A 22,745-nucleotide genomic window follows, 5' to 3' on the forward strand; every position below is an offset into this window, starting at 1 on the left:
TGTGGCATTGTCATTTGTAAGTGCTCTTTATAAATAAAAGAAAAAAAAAAAAAAAGGATTAGATTTCTATAGCGCTTTACATTATTGATCCTTTATTCATTCTCTCACATTCACACTCTGGTTAATAAGTCATCATGTCCTGAATACAAAATAATGAGAATTAATGCTGAAATATAAAACATAATAAGTACATTCATATAATAAAACTGACACTTCTGACCTTATTTCTTTTCAATATTTTTAAAAACTCAGAGCCGCTGAGCTTTGATAACAGTGAAGAACATTTCTATTTGATATTATTCAAAATGAGTTTATTGGAGTAATTGAGTCATTATTTTTTGTGGATGACAGGTTCATTTATTCACTAAGGACCATTTAATTTATTTTTCTTATCAGTGAAAGTGGGCACTTTTCAGTTTATTTTGCACACAAAACCTACTTATAAAGATTTGTTATTTTTAATATATTACAGTTAAATATATGTTGTTTGTTTACAAAGTTTTGGAAATAAAAACAAACACCTTTGGCACAGGATCACATTTTGCCTCATTTTTTCAATTAAAAATGCTGAAGTGAGAGTTGGGGGTACTTAAAAAGTGTATTTCTGGGAGTATTCCACTGTAAAAAGTTTAAGAACCACTGCTTTAGAGAGTTCTGTTAGTCTTTCAGCCATTTAGAGACAATAAAAATCAGTTAATGCAGCTTTAGAATCTCAATAACATGTTGGCTTTACATAATCCTTTTAACAAACACCAAATAAACAGCTAACATCTGTATCTCCTGCCAATAATCTGTCTGATTTACCGTTTTCCTCCTGATCTCGAGGCCCTCTGAGCATTTTTGGAGAATTATCTGCCAGAGGAACAGGACAAAGGTGCAAATACTGCTGACAGGCTGTTTCCTGCATCAATGTTTGAGCCATTAGGAAATGACAGTGTTTCTGTTGAAGTTGACGAATGTGGCCAACAAAGCTCTTTTTTTTTAAAGTGATGATATTATTGTTTTGGGGGGGGGGGGGGGTTTATTTGAATGACATCAGCAAAAATGGATCAGTATCAGAAAGGCTCTTTGTTATAGATTCATTAGATGATGAGTGATTTCGTTTCAGAGCTGTAAACTATGTGCGAACAGAAAAATCAACTTCAGTTTGACATTTTTTATCTGTGTGCCTCTGGGGGACCTCTGCAGCAGTTGTTTGCCACTATAAAAAGCTTTTCACTTTTGTATAAATTTCCATTTTGGTGACACAAAATACTGCAGCTCTCACCACTACTATGATTTTGCATTTTTCTTCAGTCTCCCCACGGCTGATGCTCTTTTCCATTTCAAATTCAGATGGGTTTTTTGGGAGTTTTAAACACCATGGCATGTTCTTTTAAATTTTATGTGTAAATTAAATTACATTAATTATCCACTACTTGCTGTTTGAAATCAGGTACTTGAAGCCTGTTAAGAAAAACCTGTAGCACTTTGACCCTCATACACCTAAACAGGTTCTCATGACCAAAATCATCCATTAATCTAAAACGTTTAATAACTTTGCAACCACTATTCCTATCAATTGAGTTCAATAATCAAGGTAAAATGCAGTTTCTCAGCTTTTCATCATCATCATCATCATCATCATCATCATCATTATCATCACCATCATCATCATCATCATCATCATCAGATATGACCCATTTGGATGTTCAGAACCGCTGTAGTGAACATGGAAACACCATCATATTCTGTAACATTAATTATTTGACAAATAACAGAGGTTGTAGACACTTGTTTTTACATTCAGTTAATGGTCTATTTTGTTGAAAAAGCACTTGTCTTCATTTTTCTCTGTTCTGATATAACAACCTTTGAATTTCTCAAGAGCGTTAATGAACATCTTTGAGGCCAGTAAATTAAATGTAGGAAAATATCTGATTTTTACTGAAAAATACCAAATGCAGATGATATTTTAGTAAAAAATAAAAATCAAATGGTGAACACTTAGGAAAGGTTAAAGCAGTGTTTTTCAGCCTTGGGGTCGGGACCATATGTGGGGTGGCCTGGAATTCAAATGGGGTCGCCTGAAATTTCTATTAATTGCTTAAAAAAAAGGCTAATAAAAAATATATGGTGAGTTGACAGACATGACAAACTGTGAGTCTGAAACTGAAGCACGGCGGTTCTGTTTATCTGTCAAATGTTCATTGTGGTCGGTTTCAGATGCTGCAGCTCTTTCATAATTCATGGTTTGAGTTCTTGTTTGTTCAGTATTAATTGTCAGCCTTGTAAATCACAGCTGGACTGACTGTACATATCCTGACTAAGGAAAATTAAATTCTCCCTTTGTGCAGTAATCTACACCTGGCTTTTCTGCCTCCGTCCATAATAATATACATTACATAGACTAAATTTCATCTAAAATTAAGGTTTATTCACAACATAGTATAGCAAACTATTACATGATCAAGGAGAAATTAATTTTAGCAAAAAAACAAACAAACAAACAAAAAAAAACTGTCTCTGTTTTGAATGTCTGGGTTTGCCAGAAATTTGTGATGTTAAAATGAGGTCACAAGCCAAAGAAGGTTGGGAACCACTAGGTTAAAGGTAGAGGAGAAACATCATTTAGAAATCACCAACAAAAACACTTCTACCTCTTTAAAGGATAAATAATAACATACCATAATGTGGGTTTTCAAAAGCTAAGACATCTTCACCAAGTTCTTTTCAGTATTTTGTGCTTTACTTTTGTGAACAAAGATGCACAGATAGCTGTCATTACTCTGCTGTCAGGCCACCCGTGTATAATTAAACTTCTAAACAGATCCACCGTATTTGATTTGTTGTTCTAAGGAGGAACATGCTCATCCTAATAAACTTTGTAGCTCCATTGATGTGTTAAATTTCATTTGGCCCAGTTTGCTGCTCCATGCATCCATGTATTCAGGCATGATCCGAACTGTCATGACACGAGAGGCTTAATGTAAGGCCTGAGGTTTGTTATTCAGCACCATCCATCATATTAAAGGCCTGCATTGTACTGTAGCTGCAAAAGCACGAGTGCCTGGGGGGGTCAGTGTTAAAAGTCTGTGGTCTGCCGCCTGAACAGCAGGTCTGACTTTATATACAGACCACCGTGTGTGTGAGAGGAGCCTGGATAAAACCCCCCACACAGGCAGGTTGTTCCCTGGTCGGCTGTAGTCAACATAAATCACAGACTCTGTTGATGGAAGGGCCAAGAGAAAGAGTGGGGATCAATTTTCAGACAGCAGTATTCGCTGCATCCTCTCAGGAGGGATCATGGGAAAATGCCTGATGTGAAGGATGCAGTAACAGAGGGACGCAGACCTGTTTGTTTGTTGTGTAATATTGGATCAGAGCTAAAAATGTGCGATATTTCTGGGGCTGAAGTTTGATTAAATCATGCCACTTTTTTTTTTTTTTTTTTTTTACAGTTGTATGTGATCTGTTTTAATCCTAAAATGGAATATTTCTGCGGTAATTTCCAAATGAACGCTCCTCTACATCTAACATTTGCTAAGTGGCTTATTTCCATTTATTAGAATTCATTACTTTGCATTCATTATAACTAGGGATGCACTGATTCTCAAATTCTTGCTGATACCAATATTTAAAATGACATTTTGGTCGATAGCTGAATGTTTTGCCAAAATACCAATGTTAATTTGTGTTTCTTTTAGTTTTGTGATTTTATTTACACCTCCTTAACAAATACATTTTAATAATAAATATTTAAAAAGTCACCATTTAAAATTTTTTCAGCTCTTCGTTGCATTATTGATGAATGAACACAAATTTATGAAAAGCCTTTAATGTCCTCCTGAGACCCAGCAATGCATTTATGTCCTCTGTAAGGGACAAGAGTTTCACAGCTTTATTAAAAAAACAAAACAAAACAGAAAAACAAAGGACATTCCATAAAATAATTAAAAAATGTATCTGAAAAAACTGTTGCATCATACTGTTTCCAATTAAGACAATTATTTAATGTAAAAAAGCCAAAACTTTTTATTTCCTGGGTCCGAGGAGAATATAACACAACAGATTAATATCTACCATCAGTGAAAAACATCTCACACACTGATGCATGTGTCCAGCTGATGTATCAGTGCATCCCCATTGGTTAGAAATGACTAATAAAATCTGTAGATTAAAAAAAAAAACAAAAAGTATTAGTATCTTCATTCTTAACCCATAAAAACCCAAACATCCAGCATCTACCAAAATCATCTACTGATATAAACTGTTTAATCCCTGTTGATCCATTAACACATGTCAATAATTTGCATAAAATTCAGTTTTTCATCTTTTCATGGTCATCAGATATGACCAATTTGGATGTTCAGAGGGTCTGTAGTTACCGTGGGAACACCGTCATCTTCTACAACACTGATTCACCAGTAAAACCCATGGAATTGGATCAATGACAGTGGATGGACACACTGGGTTTATGTTCAGTTAATGATAGATTTGCTGAAAAAGTCGCTTTTTCTTCGGTTTTGTCTGTTTTCTGATATAATAATCCTCCACTTCACTCTGAGTTTTTATGAACATCTACATGATCAGTAAATTAAATGTCGGAAAATACCTTATTTTCACTGAAAAACACAAAATACAGAAAATAATATGACAATAAATGGTGATAATGGATAAATATAGAGAAAAATGTATTTGGGAACTGCCACAAATGTCACACTGGGTCCTTATTTAAGACATATTACGTACAGATTCATCTCAAGGCTTTTGATAAAGACAAAAACAGAAGTGTGAAGGATATTATGTGAAACTACACCATGAGAGCAGACTGATACCCCCTCCCCCACACACACATATTAGAAAGCAACACCTGTGAGATGCAGGAGTGGACGTGGACACCTTTCCGTCTCACATCACTCACATCAAGGAGGTGAAGATGAGGACGATCAACAGCTGAGTCTGAGTCTGCGTCTGCCTGGTGGCTTGTTTTTCGTGTCTGTATTCTGTAATCGTGCATAGAACAGGAACATCGATTGCTTTTGGGAAGAGAGGGGGATGCGCAGCCCCGCTGAAGACAACTGCTGTTACCACAGGCCGGTGTGCACAAACATGCAAAGGTCAGCCAAAGGCAGCCGGTGCCACTTTGGCCTGAACTGAGCTGCAGAACCACAGCAGAGCATTAACTGGAGCAGACAGCATGCTTTCTTGAATGTCATGCAGCGTCCTTTTTGGCCACAGGAAATGAAATGCGCCTGCCTCTGTGCGTGCCCTGCCGGCTCCGAACCTTCCATCCCGCCATGAGCACGGCGGAGATTCAATTACACAGTGATTGAATGTGATTCATTAATCACAAAGGGGAAAATGTGCTGTTTAATTTTCACGCCTCAAGCTGTGGGTTCTGCTCAAGATGGCCGCTCTAATCGCTACCTTGAGTAATTTGGAAGTGAGCTGCCGGTGAAAGCGGGCTTTAATGTGCAAGTCGGGGTAATTTTAGAAATCCTTGTGTGACGACAAGTGTGGTAAATAATCTCCCGCAGGCTTAGATGCACGGGAGGTGAGAAATTTAGGGGATTGTGTGTTTTTTCGCTGCAGTTCTTACTTTAGTCCACTCATTCATACCCTCTTCCTCTTAACTCTTTATAGGGCATTCATAGACATACTCTATAGAGTCTAAATTTCAACCTAAAGCGGAGTACACACATAAAGATAATCGGGCTGTTTTTATCCAGATTTTCCTCTTTCCTGTCCAAGAATGGCAAACACCAGATTATCTTATGTTTTCTAAGTTTATCCTATCAGATTATCCTGTGGTCTGAGGTGTGTTAAGAGTCAGTTTGTCCTGATAATCAGCTCCGAAATGGGTCAGGGACGACAATCGTAAATATCAAACTTATTCAATACTTACGACCAAAAATCTTCGTGTGTGGGGAAAGCCAACGACTCCTGAGTCATGACTCTGTGAATTGTGATGTGGAACAGAATGTAGCCAATCAAGAAGCGAGCTGACGGAGGAACAAGGAAGCAGGCGTAAAGAAAAACAAGCATGGCCGACCTGAAACATAAAGTACAGTGGACCTCAGAAATTTGGGATTTTTCTGTCGAATATAGTCCCAAGAACACCATTATTCCCTCTTCTCACACTGTATGCCCTCTGTCATGTTGCCTGTTGTCTTTTCTGGTTACTGCTATGTTTCTTCGTTTTTGTTAGATCACGTTTGATCACGCAAGATTTCTGTCTTGGAGGACTAGATTCTAGATCGGTGGTGGGACAGAATCGATATTTGTGTGGTGTGCTGAGATTATTGGAGCACAACACACACAGTACGATCAAAACTGTTCAATGCCTGATTTTTTATCTCCATGTGTGGGGTCTGTAACAGATAAAAAATCTCTTCAGATTTAGAAAATCCTTATGTGTGTACCCACTTTAGTGTGTTATTGGAGGACATAACAAGACTTTATTTTGTGAAATTTTTCTTTTTTTTTTTTGTCATGTAGAAAATCAAGGTCAATAAAGTTACCATATTTGGTTCCTTACCCATAAGTGGAGAAAAAAAAAAATACATGTAAGGTGCGAGGAACATGTATTTTAGGACATTAGAATATCACTTTTAGAGCTTTAAAGGTGCGGGAGACTTTTGTGATGAATGAATGCAGGCGGCAGCGCAAACCTCCGTTTCCCACAATGCACGTCGCAACAAAAAATTCCGAAGATGCCCGAGTTACCTCCCGGTTCAGAATGTAAACACATGGGGTTTGTTCATGGTGCATGGCACTTCGAAATTGTTCACCATAATGCAAGAGATTCAGGTGAGTAATCACAGAAAGACTCACAGATTCGTGATACTTAGGCTATGACTGAGGTTTTAAAGATTTGATGAAAAATTCATCACGAAAGTCTCCTGCATCTTTAATTACATCAACATAAGTGCTGATCCAGACCCCTGTCCACATCCACATTCTCCCTTTGAACATCATTCCTTGCATTAGTACCATTACTGCATGGTACCTAAAAAAGCAGGTACACTCACTGTTCATGCAGAGGTGGACCTTACAGACCCTGTAGACCACATTGGACCTTACAGACCCTGTAGACCACATTGGACCTTACAGACCCTGTAGACCACAGTGGACCTGAGACTGCTGACTCACTGGAACTGTAACTGTCACTGTCTTGTGTATTCAGAAATGACCAAAAATCTTCACTTGCCTGATAAAGGGTTAAACTGTGCAACAGGGATACAGGGAAAGAAAGTTTTACCAGTAAACAGCCTGAGAGCATAAAAGAAAATGCTGCTAACCCTAATGCCTCCTCTGTTATTCCCCTGTGCCTCTGTCTCTCTGGTCCATTGCTTTCTTAACTCCTGCCTCTGTCTTTGTTTTCCTCCCTCCTGTGCAGGTACTTTGTGTTAGATCCAGAGTTGGGACAGCTGCAGTACTTCGTCAACGAACAGGGAAGGAGCCAGAAGCCCCGCGGGTCGCTGCCGCTGATTGGTGCCTCTGTAACCCCGAGCGACGAAGCGCCACACATGTTCATTGTTAACTCTGTCAATGGAGAACTGTACAAACTCCGAGGTATGAGCTCACACTGGCCTCTACTATAAACACTGAGCGCTGTCTGGGTTTTCTGTTGTACTCCTGAGTCACTTGGCGTGCAGAGTACATTCTGTGGTGTTGTGAATGAATGACTGTCTTTTGACTAATATTTCTGAATGTAGTGGTCGACTTATTATGGAAAGTGTCTGCTTTAATTCACAGTTAACCCTTTAGGCGCTGGAGTTTTTTTTTTATAAAAAAATATTCAATTTTGATATCAAGATTTCAAAAAGCTGTAGCATGGAAGTGGTTAGAAATAAAGGCAAACTGTAAATGGGAAAAATATTGGGTATGAGCCAAAGTTTATAATAGGAATAAATGTACTCATCTAATTTGCATATTATGATGTCACAGGGCAGCAGCCATATCCTCCTGAGACCCAGTAAGTAAACATTCTCGCCATTTTACATTGAATAATTGCCTTAATTGGAAACAGCATGATGCAACAGGTTTTTTAGATACATTTTTTATTATTTTTTTTATATAATGTCCTTTTCCGTGGACATTTTTACATTTTTTATTTTAAAGTAAAGCTGTGAAACTCTTGTCCACTACAGAGGACAAATGCATTGCTGGATCTCAGAAGGATATTGGATTATTATGACCTCCGCCAAGGAGGTTGTGTTTTTGCTGGCGTTGGTTTGTTTGTCTGTCTGTCTGTCTGTCCGTGCGAGATAACTCAAAAAGTTATGGACGGATTTGGATGAAAATTTCAGGAAATGTTGATACTGGCACAAGGAACAAATGATTAAATTATGGTGGTGATCCGGGGGGGGGGGGGGGCACTGATCTGCTTTGGCGGAGGTCTCCGCTCTCTGAGGGCTTTTGTAGTTATTACTGAATTTTTGGTAAAATTGGACTTTGAACATATTTACATGGACGTTTTCTTTGTGTTTTTGTTTTTTTTCTATCTTCTTACCCTTAAAATAAATTAATTTAAACACTAGTAGAAAAAAATGCTGTAAGTTTTCGAAGCTTTTTAGCCAAGCGGCAGAGTAGCCAAATCTTTCCTTGTCAATCAAATCTAAAACTAAATAACCTTTACTTACTAAACTAGCGGGGGACTACGCCTTTAAACTGGAATTTCTTCTTCACTCTGAATAGAAACATGTCCTGAAATGGTGTTAGGACTGAAGGGGCTCATGTCCACCATTTAGTGGTGGGAGGTAGAAACAAGATTTTGGCAACTGTGTCTGGAGTTATGGTCTGTTTCATTCAGTGATATGGCTTGTTACAATATTGCGGCTTTGTTGGGATTAATGCTGGGAAGTTTATCGTTTATTCATTTTGTCTTTCATTGCATTTGGTTTAATTCTGGCTTTGACTGATGGGGCTCTACTCCATTCAACAAACCTTCCTCTGGTAATCATCCAACACCTAAATACATTTGATGTGTTTTAATACTTTATATACAATGATTAAACTGAACTGAAGCTTGGACCTATTTTTTCCATCTGACACAAATCAGAATGTACAAACACGTAAACATCATTATTAGTGAGGTATGCACTGTGTGATTTTGGGCTGTTTTAGACCAAAGACGAGAGAACACAGTGATGTCTTTGGTGGTAAGAGTGAAAATGGTTCACAGATGGCTTGGATGGTTGGTGCAGAATAAATGGAGCAAATACTCCTCTGGCACTTTTCCACTGCCACTTAGGTCTTCAATTGAGCAAACAGTGTAGGTAGGAGATGGTTCTCTTTTGGTATCGCCTCCATTCAGGTTTCAAGTCAGCCAATAAACTGAAAAGTCCAAATGAATAAACCTGCACTCACTGAAGCCTGTATTATATGTTTTTATATCACGTACATTTATTGTACTCTAGGGGGGTAACGGTGCACTCTTTTGTACCTTTGACACAATACGGAGGTGTACCGAATGAATATATATAGCCTATGTGAAGAACGCAGACACTTGCCTTTAGTTTTCACACAAACCTTGAAGTAAGTGGAACCCATGTGCAGGGTTTCCACATACATTCTGCAGCCGCGCTGCTGTTGATTTCTCAGCGCCACTGCAAAAAGAAACATCAACAAACATTTTATTCTGAGGCTGGGGTGCTGATAAAGGGGGAAAACATGACAACAGAGAGTATAACAGAGGCACAGAAGCCGAGTTGGACGTTCGAAGCATGTTAAGTTTCACCTTCAGTTATCGGTAGTTATGGAGCTCACCCCTCTATAACCCCCCCCACACACACACACACACACACACCCTTCACTGGTCTCCTTCACTGTACCGAAAACGTATCGAAAATATATCGAAAACACATCGAACTGAAGACCCCTGTGCCGAAAACATACCGTATTTTTCTGTACCGTTCCACCTAGGGGTGTTAGAAAATATCGGTTTTGCAATATATCGCGATATTTCATTTCACAATACTGTATCGATATTAAAAAGTACTGCATCGATATTTTTAGGTATTTATTTAAAAGCAGATATGGCGGATGTTTATTTTTGGTTTTTGGTTTTCTTTATTGTTTCTATCTTATTTATTATTATTTAACACTGTTTTATTAAATAATGGCTATTTGAAGCATCCTAAAAGCACTTTTTACTGTCTGAGAGGCAGATGTTAGTTTCTTTGGAAACTAGGAGATTTAGAAAATGTTGTGATATAGCATTTTATCCTGTTCTGAAATAAAAATGTGTTTAGTATTTGTACATATTTCTGATGTAATTCAATCCTTCCAGGAAATAATCTTTAAAAAAAAGAAACAAACAAAGAATTGCCTCTTTAACAGTATCACGATATATTGTGATATATTGTATCGTGACCCTAGTATTGTGATTTGTATCGTATCGCCAGATTCTTGCCAATGCACAGCCCTAGTTCTAGCCCTAGTGTACTCTAAAACTTACAGATCCACATTGTGGTCAAAGAAGGATATGCAGACATTTTGACTCAGATGAAGTTTTTGTCACGTTGATGATGACGTCATGGCAACAGCATCACTTCAGGGATACTGGCGTGAACCGCTCGCCTAAAATGACCAGAGTCAAGTTGAGATGAACTGGGACCATGTGGATTTATTCAGTACAGAACAATAATCTGGTGATTAATACACTGGTGCCCATAAAGGTGGAATACATTTGTTTTCAGACACATTCCTCTTTTTGTTCCTATTTCTACACATCAGTAATCACCTTTGACCGGGTGTAAGGATTCCATACTCAGTCCCAGTTACACTTTATCTGTCAAGAATAAATTATATTGTCACAATCATTTCATGGGAAGAAGTAAAAATATTTGATTCAAACTTTATGGGTAAATGTGTATATGATTAAAATAATCCTCAACTGCTGCATGAAAGTTGCTCTAAAACTGCAACTATTTATTGATTAGTTATGAAATTAATTTATTACTATCTTAGTCAGTTTCAATAATATTTTAATTTAAAATTTTCTCCAACCCAGTACTTCTTCAACCAGTACAGTGTCATAGTGTATTGTATGTAGGTGTAATAACAGAAATGAGTGTTTAGCATTTATCAAAACCAGAACTGTCGTTCTTCTTTGCTGTTTAAAAAAAAAAAAGATAATCATCAGAGCCAGAGTATGTGCCATCAAACTGAACTTTCTGTTCATTTTCTGCCACATTATTCACTAACTTGTACTTATTCAGACACAGATGAACTTGACTGATGCTGAGGAGGAAATTCACTTTTCTCATCAGTTCAATAAAAAGAAAAAAGAAAACTAAGCAAAAAACAGAATCAATGGACGATCGCTCATCAGACTGAGGTGTTGTGGAGTCAGATGACAGTGGGCAGGAACGTATTAGTTGGACTTGTATTAAAAATGTGTTTTAATGACTGTAATTTTATATATAGATGGATTATCCCTGCTGCCTTCACTGCTTCCTCAGCCATCATTTCTGGTTCCTCCTCTTCCCCTTCATTGTCAAAACATCCAGCGATCCAACTTTCTGACATCTGCTGCTTACAGAGCACTGCACGCTGAGACATAGTGAAAGATAAGATTATACAATTCCACCTTCTTAGATGTGAATATTTTCTGATCTGTCTGCTTTTCTATGACAGTGAACATTCGTCTTTGGGCTGTGGATCAAACAAAACATTTGAGGACAAATTTTTAGCTTTTTTCTATTATTTTTTTAGACCAAAACATGTATTAATTAACCATGAAAATAATCAACAGATCCATCGACACTGAAAATAATCATTAGTTACAGCGCTGTATTGCTATAAAACAAAGGATAGTGTGTGTTCTGGACTAGAAGGAGGAAAAAACACATAATTATAGAGGCTGTGTACCTGTATCTTTTCCAACTTTTTGCTCTGTATAGACAATAAAATAATCAGAGTACAGGAGGAGGAGGTTTAAAGTGAGATCCTCAGTGTCTAATATTATTCCAAGAAATAGAAAAGTTTTGGAACATCTCAGATTTCCAAGTCAAGTCACATTGCATCAAATTCAAGAGGAAGCACTTATTACAGCTCAGAGGCTTCACCAGAGCATTTTTTGACACTAAGATGTCACTGCAGTGTGAGTTGACTCGGAAATGTTAGATTTGTGGTCTTATGTAATCACAGTCTTTGTAACTTTTACACCCAGATAGAATGTATGTGGAAGTTTGCACCACTTATGGTTTTATCACCTGTGGAATTACAAAGAAATGGACAGGGTTCCTGTGGGGTTAAAAAGTCTTAAAAGTTTTGAATTTACAAATCTGCATTTAATACCTTAAAAAAGTCTTTAAAAGATATTAAATTTCATATGGTTAGTTGGAAGTTATGTTGCTGTATACTTGTTTGCTGTATTGTGTTTAAATGTGTCAGTTCCACCCGTTCCAACCCGACAATTTATATTGAAATTAGGAACCAATTATTGCTAACTTTGCAGCCCTAAAGAGAAATGACTCAGAATGGTGGGAATCAAGGCGTTGGAGTAAATAAATACATTTTTCTAAATTCTAGGAGTCACAAATTTTTGCCAGTATAGCTGTGAAATAGGCTGTGGAAAGGGCATTAAATTATGTTTTAGTAGTAGGGTTGCACAATATTCTGAAAAAAAATATTATCGCAAAAATGGAATGTGCAATATTCATATCGTAAAAATGTGCAATACTTTTTTTTTTTTTTTTTCATTAACTTTCTGTTTTACACACCATGGGTACCAGAGTGCTTTCCTCTATCACTCTAACATGCTCGTTTTTCTGGCAAAAAAAAACTGAAGTAATTCTGCTGCTGGTTGAATACAAGTTCACATGTTATTAATGTTGAAAAGATGTGAATATTTTCAGAGCATAACTTTGGGCAAGGCCTGAACAATTCTAATTAAAGATTTTATTTTTATATGCAGTATTTACCAAAAAAAGGCAAGCAATAGAATAGTGTTTTGTTAAAGCTCTTACTCTGGGACTTTTGTTATTATGAAATACATCCATGTCATTTACAAATTGTTATATATGAATAAAATGACAAAATATTTGACTGTGTTTGTTTCTGAAGGTCTATGGTAGCAGCATCACCAGGTTCTCGGACAGAATTGTGTAACTGATTGTAGTAGTGCAGTATTTTGTCAGAAATGATCAATAATTGAGTCAACCTACAAACAACTGGCTCATTTTAACATTGTTAAGGAACATTTTTTTTAGTAGATTAACCCTCCGGTATCTGGGTGTGCCTTTTAGGCACACTTTGCACTTTGTTTTAAAAAAACTTCATATTATTTTTCACAATTTAAATAAGGTTAGAATTCAAAAGTTGTTCATTTTTGCATGATCTTTAAAATTATGGCCACCAACTAAAATTTGCACCTTATAAACAAAAGAAAATTACAAGACTAGCATCTGTCTCCCAAGTGTGCCTAAAATGCACTATTTCTTCCATTTGATCTGTATGATTAGAGCTGACCTTGATTTACAAAAATAAAATCAAATTAGAGCAGAAAAATAAATCAATATATAATATTTAATAGTTTGATTTATAGGTGTGCCATTTTGGCACACTTGGTGACAGATGCTAGTATTTTTGAACATTTGACCTAACGCCAAAAATAATAATGCAAATTAACCAATGTTGGAGTTAATCAGTGACATATGCCAGGCTGCAAAAATCAAATAATATGTGATCCACTTTTTATGAAGTATATTGAAAATTTTTTTTGTTTTTTTTTGTTTTTTGCATCCAAAAAAAAAAATGTTTTTTTACATCACAAACACAGCATTTAAAGGGTTAAAAAATGTGACAATTATTGAGTATTTGGAATTTTTATTTACGGCTCAAGTTGATGAAATAGAAAAAAGTGTAAAAGAATTAAAAACAAACTGTATGAAAATTTTTTTGACATTATTCCACAAGTGTGCTAAAAAGGCACACTTGGTGCTTAGTAAGGGCCTTGGTGAACGGGATACCGGAGGGTTAAATCGGTATTTCTTTAGGTGAATGAGAAATATTGCAATATTATCGATATTGCAATGCTGTACACCCATATCGCATATCACAAGTTTTGCTAATATTGTGCAGCCCTACTAAGTAGTCTTAAAAAGGCCTTAAAAAGTCTAAAATTTAACTTGTAGAAACCTGTAGGAACCCTGAATGGACTTAAAGTTTTGCAGAAACATGTTATTTGGTAATAACCTGAGCTCCGAGGGCAAAAACCTCCAGAAAACAGAACTATGTCTTTAAGACGTGACGGCAGACTGAGCCTGGTCATTGTGTTTAAGGCCTCTGATTTCACTGACCTGTATCCACTGAAGCACGAGATACACCCTTTTACTGCTGTTCCACTTGAGCTGTTGGAATGTCCCCTTAAACTCTCAAGGGGGAGGATATCAGAATAACTTGGCCTATATTCCCTGAATAACTCCGTGGTCCATGTGTATTGAGCTGAGGAGAAACAATGATCCCACAGAGAAGATGTTTGAGACTATAGACCATATCTATCTATCTGAAAATCAGGAATTAAAAGGACGTAGTTAAGAGGAAAGGCATTTTTTACACACTTTGGATACAAAACTGATGCTTGACTGGAACCAGGACCTTAAAAAACCTCAAACACTCCCCCCCAGACAGGCAGCTACATAAATGTCTCCTTTTTGAAGCAATATTTACGCTAAAAAACCTCAATTTGCTCAAACAGCATGGTACAAAGTGACTCACATGTGCGTCCCCAACACTCGGTGATTAAGATTAGCCACCGTGCTCCGATACCCGTATTGGTTACCATGGGAACGGCTGTACGTCTACCTCGAGGTGGGGAATGTAACTTTTAAGATCAGTCAGGAGTCGTTTTCCAGGCTTTGTTGGCTGAGCCGTAAGCCGTCCCGCGTATCATTTGACTGTGTCTAAAGCTGTAAATGCCACCTTTATTCTCTGGTTGAGACCTTTTAACGGGACGTTTGAACGGCTTTCCTTATCTAAAAAAAACATACACACATGCAGGAAGTTGCATGAGGTGTTTCTGCATAACTTTGTTTATAACATTTCTCCAGTGTTGAGCATATCTGAGGCTTTTGTCAAATACTGACTTTCTGTACTTGAGTTTTTCCATTTTAGACACTTTTATACTTTTTCGTCCACCCCTTTTTTCTGTCAGATGAACAGTTTTTACATACAAAATAGAACCTTATTTGATATGATGCTAATATGTACTTGTTTACTTTTTTTTGTGATTATTAACCCATAAAGCCCCAGTGTTACTTTTATGTCATATTTCTCTATATCTAATCTTTCTTAAGTGATTTATCGCCATTTATTTATAATATTATCCTCTGTATTTAGCATTTTATCAGTTGAAATCAGGTATTTTCCTAGTTTTAATTTGCTGATTATATAAATGTTCATAAAAGCTGAGATTAAAGTTCAGGGTTATTATATCAGAAACAGAAAACTGAAGAAAAACGGACTTTTTCAGTAAAACATATCAATAACTGAACTTAAACCCAGTGTCTCCATCCACTGTCATTGATCCAACTCCATGGGTTTTACTGGTGAATCAATATTGTAGAAGATGATGGTGTTTCCATGGTAACTACGGAGCCTCTGAACATCCAAATGGGTCATATCTGATGACCATGAAAAGATGACAAGCTGAATTTTACACAAATTATTGACATGGATTAGAGGACCAACAGGGATTAAACAGTTTATATCAGTAGATGATTGTGGTAGATGCTGGATGTTTGTGTTTTTATGGGTTAAGAATGAAGATACTGATATTTAATTTGTTTTTTTAATCTACAAATTTTATTAGTCATTCCTAACCGATGGGTATGCACTGATACATCAGCTGAACATACTGTATGTGTCAGTGTGGAAGATGTTTTTTCACTGATGGTAAATATTTATCTGCTCTGTTGCATTCAGCTCACACCCAGGAAGTAAAAATTTTGGCTTTTTTACATAAAATAATTGTCTTAATTAGAAACGGTATGATTCAACAGTTTTTTCAGATACATTTTAATTATTTTATGGAATGTCCTTTGTTTTTCTGTTTGTTTGTTTGTGTGTCCATCCACTGTCATTGATCCAACTCCATGGGTTTTACTGGTGAATCAGTGTTGTAGAAGATGACAGTGTTTCCACGGTAACTACGTAGCCTCTGAACGTCCAAATGGGTCATATCTGATGACCATGAAAAGACAACTAACTGTATTTTTCACCAATTATTTACATGTATTGATAGGATTAGTGGATCAACAAGTGTTAAACCGTTTAGATCAGTAGATGGTTTTGGTCGTTGGTGGATGTTTGGGTCTTTATGGGTTAATGTGACATGTGTTTATACTGGATTCATCAGGCCTGTTTCCCTCCCTGTTTATTTCAGAGTTAGACAGTAGGCACATTTATAGTTCAGTAGAATTATCTAAACCAGGGGTGTCAAACACAAGGGTCCAATCTGGCCCATGGGATGAATTTGTGAAATGCAAAAATTACACTGACGATATTAACAGTCAAAGGTGTTAAAATCCTTTTAGTTCTGGGGCCACATACAGACTGATTCCATCTTAAGTGGGCCAGACCAGTAAAATAATGATAAACTAACCTCCAAATAATGACAACTCCAAACATTTCTCTTTCTTTCAGTGTTAAAAAAAGTAAAATTACATGAAAATGTTTACATTTACAAACTATCCTTTCATGAACAATGTGAACAAGTATGAACAACATGAAATGACTTAAAATAAGTAAGTGCAATTTCAACAATATTCTGCCTGTTATTAAATGTTTGTGTCTTTGTAGATCCACTGTTTGTGTAAGTTCTAAGGCACATGTGTAAATGATAAGATGAGGCATAATAATTAGGTAAATGTTAAGTTTTTCAGGTTATTCACATTTTTTAAAGGATACTTCAGAGCAAGGTTATAATAGTTTTGGATTTTTCATTACAGTTTAGTTTTATTTAGTTTTGACTTTTTTTCTCTAACTCAGTTTTAATGAGTTTTTTGCTAGTTTTTATTAGTTTTCATTATTTTCTAAATGCTTAGTTTTAGTTTACTTTTAGTTTTTTATATCTTTCATCTTCTTTGCCGTCAAATTCAAACAAATCCCAAACAAGACTTTGCTGTTTTCTCCCACCTTTAGTCTCCATGTTTCCAGGTAGAGTGGGGACGAGATGAAGACTCTAAACAAGTGACGAGAAGTGACGGACTGTTAAATATCATATGGTGCCAGCAGCTAAACTTGCTTGAGGGAAATAAATCGGTTTCATATCAATCCGACATTGACAAAGATGAAAACGAAGGGAATTTTATCCATAATTTTTATACGCTTTAGTTAGTTTTTTAAGTACACAATACAGTTTCAGTTAGTTTTTTTTTTTTCTTTGAATTGTAGTTTTTATTTATTTTAAGTTAACGAAAATGTTCTTACAATTCTAGTTTTTGTCATTTCGTTAGTTTTCGTTAACGATAATAACCTTGCTTTGGAGATGTAAGCATTTTTGTTACAATATGATTTTACTCTTTTTTTTAATCTTTTTTTTCCTGGTCTGGCTGATTTCAGATCATATTAGACTGTATGTGGTCCCTGAACTAAAATGAGTTTGACACTGCTGTTCTGAACCAAATCTTCCTTTTTTCCCCAAAGTCACAAGTTTGTACCTTCTGGCAGCCTTAAATGTGCCCCCCCCATTCCTGAAAAAAAAAAAAAAATTGCGACCATGACAGACCAGTTTGCGGAGGACATGGTAGTGGGTTACATAGCTCAGTAGGTAAAGCCCCCCCTCACCTCATCATTGGCCCCCAAAACCAAATTTGTGGTGGGTGTATGTGTGTGGGTGGGGGTGGGGGTGGGGGGGTGGAGGTGTGTAATTTCCAACGGCGAGTAACACCCCCCATTTATACCTGAACACCCCCCTCTCAACTTTCTCGTTCCAAACACCCCCCAAAGATGTCCCCATGCCCACTGGGGGGTAGTACCGCCTCCGTTGAGAAACACTGATATAAAGTATACATGACTTTATTAATATGTCTTGTACAGTGTCAGTAACATACAGTGGCAGAATGTTTGTAAATTCACTCAAATATGAGTTTTTTTGTATTGGTTTATAGTTGTTTTTGAATCATGTGGACAGAGATATTTGGTAAAACAAAGCTCGTGTGGACAGAACATTTTATAAAAACAAAGGATGAAACATATCTGTGTTAGTATTTGGAGAACGTTAAGTGTAATACTTCTACACACACCACATCCCAGATGGATCCACTGTATATTTATCTACTCAACTACATTTATTTCACACTTTTTAGTTACTTTTTCCTTAGAAAGGATGTAATGCTTGTATGATATGATGATAAATGAGGTGATGAGATGAGCTTTATTGAATCATTTAGTTTAGTTTCATTTATATCTGAAAATTTGATCCTATTTAGCATTTCTCTTTGAGTCTCAAAATGCAGTGTAAAACCCTTGGAGTGTGTGTGTGTGTGTGTGTGTGTGTGTGTGTGTGTGTGTGTGTGTGTGTGTGTGCGTGTGTGTGTGTGCATCCTGAGGGTTTCTCTGGCTCTGAACCAAAGGACAGTTGGGTAATTGGCTAAAGCAGAGTAATATGAACTGAGTATTTCATTATGGGATGTGGGTAGACTGTAGGGCTTCATGCTTTTCCGCTGAGCAAAGGTGAAGAGCAGCGGGAATTTAATCATGTCTGAATGCTTAGATGGCAAATTAAGCTGTTTATCATACGATGTCTCTGAAACAGTCGTCCATGAAAGAGCCTTGGCTTTAAAGTAGCTAAATAATATTCCTCCGACAGTCTGGAAATAATTAAAACCCAACTGTTTGTGGTGTTTTGGTGGACGAATCTGTCCTTGTGTTTGATTTGTAAAAACCTGCCAAGACCGTTTGAAACCTTCTCTAACAACATCTGCATATTGGTCAGTTTCCTGTGGATCTGGGTGGTTACAGTTCCTGACTGTTTCTTGGTGTTCCTGTCAGTGGTTTTTTTGGACGGTTTGTTTCTTCTTGAATAACTTTCAAAACTGGTGTGAAATGCTATATTTACCTGGTGTTTTTGTGCATTTTTAAGTACAGTATTCAGTGAGCATTACATTTGAGTATTTTCATAAGTGTTATCTCCACTAAAGCATAAAAGAATATTATTTATTTCCACATTTTTTAAAAATCACTTGAAACAGACGTACAAAGAGTTGCTTTTTTCCTGAATACATTTACAATTAAAATCAGTACAGCTATTACTGCTTTTTCAGTTTAGCAGAGTTCATTATTTCCTACTTCTTTTTTCTTTTTTTTTTATTATTATTTCCTAATTCATACTAGATTTGTAGCTTATATTTGTTGCCTCCGCCAGGGGGTTTTGTGATCACTTTGCTTTGTGTGTTTGCGTGCGTGCGTGCGTGTTTGTTTGATTGTTAGCAAGATAACTCCAAAAGTTCTGGACAGATTTTCACAAAATTTTCAGGAAATGTTGATACTAGCAAAAGGAAGAAATGATTAAATTTTGGTGGTGATCAGGGGTGGGGGGGCAGATTTGTCTTGGTGGAGGTCTGCGCTCTCCGAGTGCTTTTCTTGTTTGTTTGTTTGTTGGTGTGTTTGTTTGTTTGTTTGTTTGTTTGTTAGCAACTTTATGGGAAAACTATTACATCCATCTTTACCAAATTGTTCCCACAGATAGGCCTAGGCCCTGGGACCAACCCATTAAATTTTGGGCCAAGTAGGCCAAAGTTCAAGGTCACAGCAAGGTCACAAAATCTCAAATTTTCCTATCTCTCATCATTGAGCAATTTTCGAAAATTCATAAAAAAATTCAAAACGACTCCATTTAGCCTCCAATTTGATACACCCTTAGCTTATAACAATATCTTGTATCAGGCACAAAATTGTCCACATCCACTGTGGAATGTGGACTCTGTGGATATTTCAATTTAACATTGTTTAAAAAGAAATAGTCGATCCACACATGCACACTGTTTGGGGTGCTTGGTGGAGGTTTGCGTTCTCTGAACACTTGTTGACAATATATCATAAAAATATATCAACCACATGCTCAGTTTTAATAGTTTATAAGTAACTCTTGCAATCAAGATATGCCTTTTATTTGTTTCACAGTAAATGCAAAACATATGAAGAAAATTTAATTTAGGAAAAATGGTGAAAGGGAGTCGAACCCTGTAAAGGCTGGTATGAATATCACACCAATAACAGAATTAAAAAAAAAGTTTAAAAACAACTTATAAGTCATTTAAAAATCCTAGAAATATAAAGAGCTTTCTTAGGCTACATTCAGACTGCAGGCTAATGTGGCTCAAATCTGATTTTTTTTTTTTTGCCCATATGTGACCTGTATCCAATCTGTTGAAGGCAGTTTGAACTGCACAAATCCAACCCAGGCCACTTTCATATGTGGTCCTAAATCCGACACATATCCGATAGGTCCCAAAGACTCGTTTAAAACCTGGGTAGACCTGTCCTTTCAGGCTGTAGCCCCCAGACTCAGAATTTTGTAGTTAAAAAAAGTGTGACATAACTCAAAGCATGTTTTATATTTTACATTCTTCAAAATAGCCACATTTTGCTTTTATTATTGCTTTGCACATTCTTGGCATTTTCTCAGTGAGCTTTATGAGGTCATCACCTGAAATGTTTTCCAACAGTCTTGCAGGAGTTCCCAGTGATGCTGAGCATTTGTTGGCCGTCTGTGGTCCATCTCATGTCATTTCAATGAGAAGGTGAGTCCAAACTGTGGACTGGTAGTGTATGTCATCAAAATGCGACAAACATCACAGGAGACGGAGCGGTGGGAAAATATTTACTTTCATAAACACAGTGCGTGCCTGCATGATCACATATTACATCGGGACCTTTTTTGCACATGTGGGTTACTTCAGGGTCGCATTCAGTTCATACTCAAAACTGATACAAGTTGCATTTAATGTTGTAATATGAACGAGGACACAAAAAAATTTAATTTCACCCAAAAAATCTGAATTGTGCATTAAGACCTGCTGTTTGAATGTAGTCTTCATCTGTGACATGAATGCTTTAATTATTATAAAAATGTGCACTGCTTTTATCTTCCATGTCCCCTCTGCACGGCTGCAAAACTCAATAAACCCATTAAAAGGCCATTACGTTAAACATATAGTCTTGCTACTTTATTGAGAATAATCACAGGGTTGAAACTTCATACTGTCGTTTTGATTAGGATACACTGGTGGTTGTAATTACTAAACCACTCTTTCACCCCTTCTGGTCCCCATCATTCTGTCCATTTCTGTGAAATATAGGCTTGGAGTGCTCTGCTCCTAATATCTCCCACTGCTTTAATCAAATCTAACTGCTCTGAAAGCTGTTAGAGGCATTAATCCTGAGCCGTACCATTATCATAACTAATACCAATATTTCACAAAGCTGTAATTAAAATGGATGTAATTAGATGATGATGGGCCCCGTCGCTCTTTCAGTACTACTCGGACACTGTTTAACTTCTCTCCAGAATGGATACTGTCATTTAAGTAGCTAATCAACTGAGTGTTCAGAATGAAGTCTCGTCATTTTATGTTTATGATAAAAATAGATGTGTAATATGTCAACATTTGCAGATTTCTGAATTCTGATTGTTATTTCGAACAGACTTTTCATTTCAGATGTTTTATAGACTACGACTCTGCTGACTTTTATTTAATAGAAATGATTAAATGATGAATCAAATAATTTCCAAATAAATCAAATTACTTTTATATCTTTTTCTTTTCTTTTCCAAATGATCAAACTGTATATAATTAGTTATTTGTTTCTGATCTGTTGTTTTGATGTTAGTATTTTGCATTTTGTTGTTTTTTTGGAGCCAGAAGTGACCATATTTGAACAAAAGGGGCGGGGCTATGGGAGGCCAAGGGGTCAGAGGTGAGCTAATGCAAAGTGCACGATCACTAACCTGGTAAATTTCTAAAAGCACTGTCTAACAATATCATCTTAAGGTTTTGTTGGTGAAAATTGTTAATAGCAGCTGCAGCCCAGCTGTCTGTCAGTGGAAGAAATGTTTATTAAACAAACTAAATCTGTAAAACTGGAAATGTGAAGCCCCTTTTTCAAGCCTCTGTGTTCAGCCACATAGAAGAGCAGCAGAGTCACATCAGACTGAGTCTTAACAGTCATTGTTAATTTCAGCCATTAGTCACATATTTAACTCTACAATCCAACTGAAAAAACCTTTAGAAACCACAACTTTCTGTCATCAGATACAGAGAAGTGGTTATAATTCTGGTTCCTTTTTAGAATATCTGAATTACAATATGCTAAAACATGATTAAGGGATCTATCAATTTAGTATTTTTTTATGATTTGTTATTCTTATTTTTTTATTTATAAATTTTTGCCAAAAATAAATAAATAAATAAATAAATAAATAAATAAATAAACTAAACAAAAACCACACAACAGCTTCAATGGTTCATAGTGTTTTTCAACCATAATAAAAAGTATGTTCATGTAAATTTAGTGATTTTGTAGTTAGTTTTGGGTGTTGATACTGTAGCTCCTGGTTGGGAATTGTAAAGGTGCAATTTAGTACAGAACAAATCTGCAACAATGTGATTTAAAATGACAAAACACAGCATTTTGGAACTTAAACTTGACAATGGACAAATTTCATACAGAAATATTTTTGCAAAGATTCAGAAAAATCACACTAGGCCTAATCATAGTGACATTATTCCCTAAATCTGAAAACTTGAAGA

General features: G+C 36.4%; 1 protein-coding gene across 1 annotated transcript in view; it reads left to right on the top strand.

The window, feature by feature from the left end:
- The window catches only part of osbpl10a (oxysterol binding protein-like 10a), a 170,650-nt gene that overhangs the window by 19,310 nt on the left and 128,595 nt on the right, over window positions 1-22,745 (top strand). The window contains exon 2 of the mRNA XM_030148247.1: window positions 7,382-7,557. Within this exon, the coding sequence (XP_030004107.1) occupies window positions 7,382-7,557 (176 nt within the window). The remainder of the gene's footprint in view (window positions 1-7,381; window positions 7,558-22,745) is intronic.

Source organism: Sphaeramia orbicularis, chromosome 11 (genome assembly GCF_902148855.1).
Source record: "Sphaeramia orbicularis chromosome 11, fSphaOr1.1, whole genome shotgun sequence".
In the NCBI taxonomy this organism is placed as follows: domain Eukaryota; kingdom Metazoa; phylum Chordata; class Actinopteri; order Kurtiformes; family Apogonidae; genus Sphaeramia; species Sphaeramia orbicularis.